The sequence below is a fragment of the Hippopotamus amphibius genome, chromosome 6 (genome assembly GCF_030028045.1).
Source record: "Hippopotamus amphibius kiboko isolate mHipAmp2 chromosome 6, mHipAmp2.hap2, whole genome shotgun sequence".
Taxonomy (NCBI): domain Eukaryota; kingdom Metazoa; phylum Chordata; class Mammalia; order Artiodactyla; family Hippopotamidae; genus Hippopotamus; species Hippopotamus amphibius.
Genome location: NC_080191.1, coordinates 60,221,463 through 60,232,044, shown reverse-complemented (window position 1 = coordinate 60,232,044; position 10,582 = coordinate 60,221,463). Strand labels below are relative to the sequence as shown.

General features: G+C 44.3%; 1 protein-coding gene across 3 annotated transcripts in view; it reads right to left on the bottom strand.

Moving 5' to 3' along the window:
• Positions 1-334: 334 nt before the first annotated feature.
• ZDHHC14 (zinc finger DHHC-type palmitoyltransferase 14) overlaps positions 335-10,582 on the bottom strand; it is a 260,634-nt gene continuing 250,386 nt past the window's right edge. For 2 of the 3 annotated variants that reach the window (XM_057739593.1, XM_057739596.1), the window contains exon 9: positions 335-1,208. In XM_057739593.1, coding sequence (XP_057595576.1) covers positions 810-1,208 — 399 coding nt within the window. In that variant the 3' untranslated portion in view covers positions 335-809. The remainder of the gene's footprint in view (positions 1,209-10,582) is intronic. The other variant, XM_057739594.1, reaches the window with a different exon arrangement.

The window sequence follows — 10,582 nt, the reverse complement described above, 5'->3', positions numbered from 1 at the left end:
GGGTGTGGTACAACACAACACCTCGGCTAACTACTAAACAGAAGGTTAACTGATGCTTGATAGGATAAAACCCCAGCAGCCCTCCGCAGCCCAGGCGCCACCTACCCATGTAGAATTAAGCTGAAGAAGCTGGCGGCGGATGGCATGGTCCATTAGTCCTGGTTTGTTGCTCTGTCTTCCCATAAAACAGCACTTGAGAATTCACAAAATTAAAAAAAAAGAAAAAAAGAAGAAAGCAGCAGTTCCCTTTCAATACCATCACCACTGTGAACAGACTGTAGCGTGGCATGCAAGTCCATATCTGGTCTTTTTTTTTTTCCCTTTAGGTTTTTTAAAATTAACAAATGGAATGGCATGTCTGTTTCAAATATTAGTAGCATAACACTTAAGTGCAATTTCAGTCTGACCACAAGTGTCATAACCCTCCCATATTTCTGTCCCAGATCAGCAAGAGGCACCCCCAGGCAGCCTCCTCTCCTCCCAGACTCTGACTGCGGCTCCTGGAGGCTCCTCCCTCCCCACGCCCACCCTTCATATTCCAAACACCTGAAAATAGCTACGTCTCCATTTTCATTGTTATCAAAGCGGTCAGGGTGGGGAAGAAAATTCAAATGAAACCAAGCTGTCAGCCTTTGGGTCCTGCCCCCCTCTGCCATCAGAGGGGGATCCGATTTCTCTCCCAGGCGTCTTCCTGCCCCAGGACCTGGAGTTGTCCTGGCCACCCCGGCATTGGGTCCCGGGAAGTCGCGGTGGGGGGCGCCCCGTCTGCCGCTCCCACTGTCTGCAGCCCCCGCGCCGGGGTGCCGCGCTCACACGGAGCTGAGCTTCACCAGGCCGCGCACCGAGTCCTCGTGCAGAGAGTCCTGGCTGGCGAGGCCCAGCACGTGCATGGTGCGGCTGTGCGCCAGCGGGCTGCCCGCCAGCATCCTGGGTGGCGAGGGCGCTTCCTCCGGGGTCAGGAACTGGTGGCCCACGTGCTCCTCTTTCAAGGGCAGTATGTCTGTGAGCGCGGCCTCCGCGGCGAGGTTGGGCATGGAGGAGGGCGGCGTGGGCTGCCCCAGTGTCAGGCTGGCGCAGGGCGTGCCCAGGCCCGGCTTCCCGGGCAGGTGCAGCTCGTCACTGGTGAGGCTGGGCTCGCTCTGCAGCAGGGGCGTGGCCGCGGCCTGCAAAACGAATTTGGTGCTCTGAATGCACTGGTCTTGGTCGCACTGGAGAACGGAAGGGAACCGGCAAAGAGGAGGCGAGAGGAGATGGCAAGGGGTGGGGAGGGAAGGGGGCACAGGGGGCAGGAGGGGGCGGGGTACGAGAGAGAGAGAAACCCGTTAGTGACACCTGGGTCAGACAGGGCAGAGAGCGTGCACAGTAGCCCAGTTCCATTTGGAGACGCCTGGCACCTGAATAGCTGAAACTAAGAGTCACCCACAGATGCCCTGGGAATACCGCACAGCCGCAGGCTGGATGCCCAGGCCCCTGTTCATAGACACCACCTAATTTAAAAACAATCTCTTGGACAGAGGCACAGCCCTTGCCACCTGTAGTGGCCTGGAGCCAGTGCTGCTTCTATGCTGAAAACTGCTTTTACCATATCGTTTTAAAAATACAGGGGCCTGTACACCCATGTTCCCAGCAGCATTATTCACCATAGCCAAAAGGCGGAAGCAAGCATCCATCGACAGGTGAACGGAGAAACAAGATGTGGTCTATACAGACACGGAGTATTACTCAGCTGTAAAAAGGAAGCACATTCTGACATATGCTCCTACGGCATGGATGGACCTTGAAGATATCAGCCTCAGTGAAATAAGCCAGATACAAAGGAAAAATACTATATGATTCCACTTATATGAGGTACCTGGAGGAGTCAAACTCATAGACAGAAAGTAGGATGGTAACTGCCAGGGTCTAGGGGGAGGGGGTTGGGGAGTTTCACTTTGCAAGAAGAAAAGAGTTCTGGAGATAAATGGTAGTGAGGGTTGGATGTGTTTAATGCCATTGAACTGTACACTTAAAAGTGGTTAAAATGGTACATTTTATGTTATGTGTATTGTGCTACACACACACACACACACACACACACACGAAAAATACAGGGGCAACAGAAGCCCCTAGGGCCTGATCAGACTCTTTGTAAAAGCCCTAGAATTCCTCGCTGCTAAGTTTTCAGCAGCTTCAAGAACCATTAGTTGAACTGTGATTTTTTAATCTGTGAGAGAATGCCAACATTTTTACAAAATATTTCCTTTTCTTCTAAGTGTTCTTAAATCTTAATCTCATGTCCTTCGTTTCACTTTACCCACTGGGCAAAGAAAATAGCAGAAACACATTTCTAGCTGGGACCCAGTGGGTATCAGAGACTCACTGATACCTTTGAAACCCGTCCCTCGAGCTGCGGGCAGTTTTCAGAATAGCTAGAAAAGACTTCTTGTGACTCGGAGCTCTTGAACTTGAGTCTGTGTGGTAACTCATCGGTGAGTTTCAGGAGCAGGTGTGGCTATTAGGGGAGCATATCCTGACTACTTCAAGCAAGAAGCTAGGCGCTCCACTCTGTTTCTGCAGAAGTTCTTAGAATAAACATGTTTCCCCTTTTTACAGATGCATCTCATATAGGTGGCTGCCCTGCTCAAGACTTACAGATAAAAGCAGGGGATGGAGCCGGGATTTGGGACTGGGACTGTCTGACTGAAAACCCCTTTTCACCACTGCACATTTGACAGCTAGTAGGTGCTTAATAAATGTTATTTGTCTATTATACCCACTCTATTTTGAACTCTAGAGTTACCATCGAACCACATACTCATAGCTTTGTTATGGAGAGGCTCTGCCCTCTTCCTGCCCAGAGGCACACCAGGAACTGCCATCACTCACCCACTCAGGCACAGAAGCAACCCAAACCATGCAAAACGCAGGCTTCAGGGGAAAACAGAGTTTTCCTGATATCACACTTCTTTTGCTCCAGTGTGTGTGTCCTTCCCAGCCAAATAGGTTTCTTTGTAAAATCATGAGTGGTGGACCATCTCTTAGCCTACCTCCAAGCCTCCATGAGGAGGTGGAAGAGACACAGTCTCTAAGGAATTTGCGGGTTTTAGAAGTTCAAAGACCTTCGTTCCAGACAAGAGTAAATCTCACGATGGAGCTTTAAAAAGGGAAAGCAAATCTCAGGGAGGATCTGGCTTTTCTATCATGGCTTCATCTCAGCCAAGGCAACTTCGAGATGCTACGAGGCTAGGAGAAGAGTGGGAAAGGGCTGGGGAGTGGGTGGAGGGCTACTCCGATGAGACAAAAATGCCATTAAAAAGTGCTTCAAAGGGCTGATTGTTAGGCATTGGCTGTCATTTAGTGTCTGCATTTTCCCAATCATAGCTTCAATCTTTTGCCACAGCAGTACTTATCCAATGGGTGACGGCGCAGGGTTCTCTGTTTTGCAGGGAATTTCAGCTCGGGGCAGGGACCCTTGCTGGTGGGGGACGCTGGGCAGCACGGCTGTCAGGGCTGCAGACCGCTTGGTCTGCTCATGCTCTCCAGTGCTGTCAGTTCCATTCAGCACATCAGCTCAGTCTTGACAGAGCAGAGGCGGAGAAGAGCAACCTTCCTGATTAAACATTCATCTTCTGGAAACTCACCCGGGGCTTTGGATACATTGTGCTTTGCAAAGAACGTTTTATGAAAATCACCATTTGGCGTCCTGGCTGATGGGGACAGCTCAACTTCTGCTGCGCTGCCTCCATTTCCTGTAGCTCGGCACAGCCTCTGAGCCCGCCGCCCCCGCCTGTGACCCCGGGGCTGAGATGCGGCTCCAGAGAGCTCCTGCTCTCAAGGCAGGCCCCTTCCTGGATGATGGAATCTTGTTCTCAACTGTTCCTTCTGGAGCTCTCACTCATCCTAATACCTCTGTCCACACAACACCCTCAGATCTGGGGAAAGATGAAATTGCAAAGTAGATTTGCTTGTCTCTGTTGACCTGAATAAACTTTTTTTTTTTTGATTGAAAACTGATTGGCAAATTCTATTTTAGGGATCAGCCCACGTAATTCTGACTGGCTCTTCCAGACTCACTGGAAAATACTGGGGTTGGCCAAAAAGTTTGTTTGGGTTTTTCTGTAGCATCATATGGAAAAACCCCCACGAAATTTTTGGCCAGCCCAATATGTTAGAGGTCAGAACTGGAGAAGATTTCCAAGGTCAGGTGGCACAAGCTTAAGGGGAGAGGCGGGCTCCCCACTCTCTTTATCTCTTTCTCCCTTTGTCTCTCCAGCCAAGTGCCCTTTCCCCTTCCCTGGTCACGCCTCTCCAGCTGTGGCCTGCAGCAGAGTTCATGGGCACCCAGCAGAAAACCCTGGGATAAAAGGGTCTGTTAAGTTCCTTAGAGCTCAAGTTCACCTGGAGGTTGATGTGGAGTTTGAGGGGCCCTCTGAGATTTTGCGCTAAAGCATCCCTGGGCTGACTTAAATGAGACACCTATGAAACGGCACCAGATTAACTGGTTTTGCCTCCTTAAATAGGTTGTTGATTAATCAAACAAGTTCTTTACGGAGATAACACTGCACATGTGCAAGACGGGAACCCATGTCTTCAGGATGACCCCGGAACCAGGAATTTTCAGTTTAGTAACTCAAAGAATAGAAATGTTGCCAATGGAGCCCTTTTGGAAGTGAGACGTCCTTCAATAAGGAACACATGGCTTCCAGCAGCACTAGTAGCTTATATGGACTGACTCAAGACTAGCCAATCAGCTTCCAAGTTTGAAATTCCCCTAATCCCTTAAATTTCGCCTGAAACCTAGGTGGAGGAGACAGATTTGAGTCCTGTCTCCCGTCTCCTTGAGAGTCAACCTTGCAATAAAGCTCTTTCTTCAAAAGCTGGTGCCATAGTCTTGGCTTCTACGCACATCTTGGCTTCTATGCACATCTTGGCTTCTATGCACACTGGGCAGTGACATCTTGAGGTAACACCGGAGATGGGTTTACTCTGAAGCTGTAAGCTTCAGGGCCTCATGTTTGCTTGCATTCTAAGGCCTTGCTTATTGTTTTGTCTTGCATATTATTTTCTTTTTCTTAAAAAGAGCTCCAAATTGCATGACTCAGACCCCTCCATACTGGGTCCACTCCTGCACACACCTATTGGTGCTTCCTGTGGCCAAACCGACAACATGTTAAAACTGTAGCAAATCCATACTCAGCCTCCTGGCCAGGGCCCTGTTGCAAACTCTCTCCAGTTTCCCAGGGGTACAGATTAAGGACTTAAATATGTGAAAGAAAACATTTAGCCTAAACCATTTAATTGAAAAAAAAATTGAAATGTCACTCACAAATCTTTTCAAAATGACTATTTTGAACGCTGACTTGCATTATCTGACTTCAAGCACCTCTTCTATAGGAATTTGTTTAAATATTTTAAAAGATGACTGAGTATAGTTATGGATATTTCCCTCGTTATAGGTACTGCTTTCATATTAATCATGAACCCACCCTCTGTCGTCCCCCCCACCCCAGTTTACCTTGTGAGATTTTATCAGTGAGCACATTGCTGGGACCACCATGAACTTAAGTGTCTAAATCCTGCTGTAACCTATAGCTTTGAAAATAGTTTGCCACAAACTGATTTCTATTTGAAGACCAATCCCATTTGGGGGTGCCCAGGGAATGGCTTTCTTCCACAGGATACTGTCCATATAAATTTCCTATTGGCTCATAACAGGACACTAAAACGGGTTCCAACCAAGGAGAGGGCAATGACTCTACCCACTGGAATTTATAATTCTCATGATATTAACATTAACTTTACACGTTTTGGACATCTTCTCAGAAGAAATGCAATGATTAGGGAATATCTGATTTAAAAAGAAAAGTCAGGCCTTTTCCTCTTTTTGCACACTGCCAAAATTCCAAGGAGGATGGGCTGATAGGCCTTCAGGGTTACAATTTCCATGTGAGAACTTCAAGGTAGAAAATGGCCAATATTTTCAGGGTTACTGTGAAGATGACCCATGAAAAAATGTCCTTACACCTCTGCCTTTTTACCTTTGCTTCTAATCCTTACTTGCCCATTTCTTGTGGATTTTTCTACTCAATTTTCTTTCTCTCTGGCCTCACCGATTCTCTTCTCCTCTTTCCTTCTCCATCTTTTCCTTCATTGATTTCCTTCCTGCTTCTCCTTTTCCCAAACCTCTTCCCTCTCTTTCTTCTTCTCCTCCATTTCTTCTCCCCTCTCTCGTTTCTCTCTGACCTTTTCACGCCACCAACCCACCTTCCTGGCTGTCCACTTGAGGACTCTTATCTTCAACCAGTAGAGGGAGACATCACTGCTCACTTTTTTCTCTCACAACGTGGAGCAGGATTTATATTCCAGCACTAACACCAAGAAGCCATGATGTATATTTCAATGTATCTAACCAGTTATATAATCTCCAGGGAAAACAACCAAGCAGCCAGAGACTGGACAGTGACACTCCATCACTATGAAGAGGAAATTGAGAAACTCCTGTTTTCATTCCAAAACAACACTTTAAAGGTTCATATTTATCAAATATTAGGTTGAACCATATGAAATTGCCATTTTTTTTAAGGCCAAAAATCATCCAAATGCTGACTACTAAGAGAATAGAAACCTGACTGCTTGTAAGAATGTCTATGGACAGACCCTTCTGCTGGCAGCATAAAACTAACACTGTCTGGAGAGCTGGAACATTTGCTGTGGTTGCAATAAGTCACTGGCAGCTGGCTGATTTACTGCTCAAATGAAGCACTGGCATTTAACTTGCAAAGAAGTTTATGGTTTCATATGTTTGGATGTCACATACATTATCACTTAATGTTATGATTTAAAAATACCATAGAGGTAAGTTATTTTTGTTTCTGCAGATTTTCAAATAAAATTGCTCATGTTGGATAACATTTTATTTTACTCTAGCTGACTTCTTGTCTGAAATAAACCTAGTGTACAGATTAAATGCTGCCAAAACCAAAGCTAGGAGTTTTCTAGACCATCTTGTATACAAATTAAGAATAAATGAAATTTACTTCCTTTGCTCCAGTGCTGTCAAAAGTATTAGCATTGTGCATCAGTTATCTCAGCTTGGCTGTGAACCTGTGTTCTGGGGTCTTGTGAAGCTGATTTACTTTAATAAAATACTATAAATTTCTAAAATCCACCTAAAATGTAGGTTAGGAGGAGTGCTTCCTTTTTATTCTTTTTTTAAACATTATCATTTAAGTTTGCTCAAGTTATTTTTTTGGTTATATTTGATTTTTCAGACTATGCATGAAGAGTTCTGTGAAACTAGTTTAATAAATCATTTAACTTCTAGGTTTAATCTTGCTTTGATATTAGATTAAGGAGATTTAAAAATGAGGTTAAGTAAATATAGCAAATGATTTTCAAAAAAAAAAAATCCAATAATTATGTGCTATGTTAAGGTTAGGGTTAGACTGTCTTTGTGTTTAGCATGTGATCCCAAAGGATCTTTGTAGCTACACGTGCCAGCTTTAAACAAACTATGACCCTGATGTCATACAAAACTTAAATTATTTGACAATCAAATGAGATATGCACACTAAAAACTGGACCATAATTGAATGTCATGACTGCGCACACACTCATTGTAATGGAAAGACCCTCAGTAAAAGGTAACAATAAAAGCCAATAATGAGGAAAATAGGAATAACGAAAACATGGTCTTCAGTTGGCACTGGGGTTATAAGCACAAAATTCCACCGTGGGCTTCTCAGAATTTCACAGGTGTTCAGATGACAAGGGCTATCCCGGGGTCACATGCACTATTTTAGTACTTGAGATGTCACTTCATCACTTCTCTAACGTTTTCTTCCTTGGGAATCTGTAGTAGAGGGAAGATCACTTAGGTACTAAATAACCATTCTCATCCCCCAATCATGTGAGATGGTAAGTTAACAGTGAATTTCCCCATTTTTCATATAAGTAAGACCTTGATAACAACTGTCAATATTTAACTAATTTTTCTGTCCTGCAGTATCAGTATGTTTATCTAAGACTTTAAAGCCTTTACCTTTATTTCTAAAATAGTGCAATTCCCCTAGGAGCACTTTTCCTATCATTTGGGAAATGCTTTTTTGATCTACACTTTCATAATAAAATAACAGGCAAAAATTTTGCCCAAGATACCTAGAATCTCTTTCCCTCCAGCCTTTCATTTCTCGGCAAATGAACATGCCAAGTCTGGTGCTAAATATAAAGTCTCCAAATGCCCCTCCTTCGAGGTGAGCACTCCTAACACTTTTAGGTCAGAGGAATCATGTTGCATGGCTAAATCAGTATTTACCGTTGGTAGAGTGGGTAGCAAAAATCTGTTTCTGGGGAATACGGCAATGTTGGCTGCAAAGTATCCTCTAATCACAGAGACAAGGCTTCCATTCCCAGGAATGGTGGATAACCTATACTGGACTTGTATTCCCTCTGTGCACAAGGAAGTATATAAAACTGGCCAAAATATGTGAGGCAAACAGTTTCCAATAGTGCACAACAGACAATGCAAGGTTGTGAGAGGAGGGAAACTCACAGGGTGAGCCCCACAGTCAACCAGCCCTTTCCTTGAGGAGACTTTCCCAACCATGGTATAGGCTGGGGTCTGAATAGAGCACAGAAGTCCTGCAGAGTAGAGAAAGCAGAGATCAAAGGGTAAGGAAGCTTAAGTGGCTGGATCTATAGGGCAGGGCATTGCAGAAGAGGATGCTGTGCAGAGATGGGGGCCAGAAATACTAGTGGGGGTTTCCCACAGAAGTCTGTAGCCAATAACTGTGCTGTCCATATGCAGGATGAGTCCCCTCCGCCTTCATACCTCCCCCCGCCCCACACCCCTCAAGCTAATGAGACAGCAGCTGTAACAGGGCTGAGAGAGGCACAGAGATACTAGAAGTTGAAAAAAGTAGTGCTGGGGGACATTGACTTCATTAACACCCCCAATACCTAGTTAACATGCCTGGCATCCAGCTAGGGCATTAAGAAGGCTGTATGTTAGAAGTAAGAATCATATCCTAAACTGAGCCCCTGGACTAGCCCTAACAATGGTTAAATCAAACCCTGACAAGATCTCTGGGGGAGACAGAATTTGCAGGTTGAGCTTCTTCAAATTAGAGGGGCTTTCCATAAATCAGTACTTTCCATAAATCATGGACTTTCCATAAATCTGTACTAAGAAAATATAATGCAAGCCTACACAAATGCAAGATGATTAGCCACTAATTGAACTGCCTGCTAAAACAAGGATCAGAAGACAACAAAATCTACTCTTCAGAAGATAACAAAATCTAGTGTCTACAAATACACTATCCAAAATGTATTCAATAAAATATCAATAGACATACACAAATAAATAGAAAAATGTAATTCGAGTTAAGAAAAAAAGTGGTGAAGAGACACCAAACCCAGCCCAGATGTGCTTAGCAGATAAAGACTTAAAGCAATGTAATAATGTTCAAATGTTATAGAAAAATATGGCTTCAATGAGTAAGTAGATAGGGAATCTCAGTAGAGAAATTAAACTCAGCAGAGAAATTAAAAGAACTAAATGAAAATTCTAGAACTAAAAAGTATAGCAACCAAAGTGAAAAATTCTCTGGGTGAGCTTAACAGTAGATTGGAGAGGGCAGAAGAAAGAACCAGTGAACATGAAGACAGATAAAAAGAAACTATCCAATTTGAAGAGCTGAGAAAGTTGAATTAAAATGCACAGAGCCTCAGGGACCTATTCCCTGGGGTAACATCAAATAGTTTAACATATGAGTAATTGGAGAACCAGGAGGAGAGAAAATGAGATGAGGGGGAAAAAAATTGAAGAAAGCCAAAATCTCCCAATTTGGTGAAAAATGATAACTTTCAGATCCAAAACTGAATGAACTCTGAGCAGTTTAATAGTGGAGATTACCCTGGACTAGGTCAATATTTCACTTGGGTATGGATGTTTCCACCTGGTTAAACTTTTAACACAGCCTGAAGTGCTGCTAAATGGTTTGGGCTTAGGGGAGCAAGTAAAGAGGGAAAAAAAAAGGGTTAATGTGTCATTGGTTATCACTGTTATTTGTAACAGAGCAGAAACTGAAGCTTCATATCAACAGATATTTGCTTGGTGCAGTTGTAGGTTACATTATGGAGAGATTACAGTCAGTTCCACAGCTGGTTTTGTGACCGACCACGGCAGATTAATCATCCTTCTGCATGGAAGGCCTGCATGATGTGATTTTCCAGCCCAGGGAGGAGCCTTCATGCCACTCTGCTCCATAAGAAGACCTTGCCACCTAGGAAACTTTTGGTATATGGTTAAGAAGAGTGCTTTCCTTAGAGTCAGACTGCTAATGACGAAATCTCAGCTCAGCCAGTGGTTAGCTATGTCACAAACTTAGCATCCCTGAATCTCAGTCTCCTTAAAGGGGCAATTAGAATACCCACACCAGGTGGTTCTGTGAGGATTAAATGAGATGATAATGTATGCAAAGCACTTAGCCCAGTGCCTGGCACATAGTAGTCAATCTCTCTCTCTCTCTCCTTCTCTCATTTAACCAACACTTACTGAATCCAACTACCACAGGAACTAGTCTAGACAATGGGGATATAG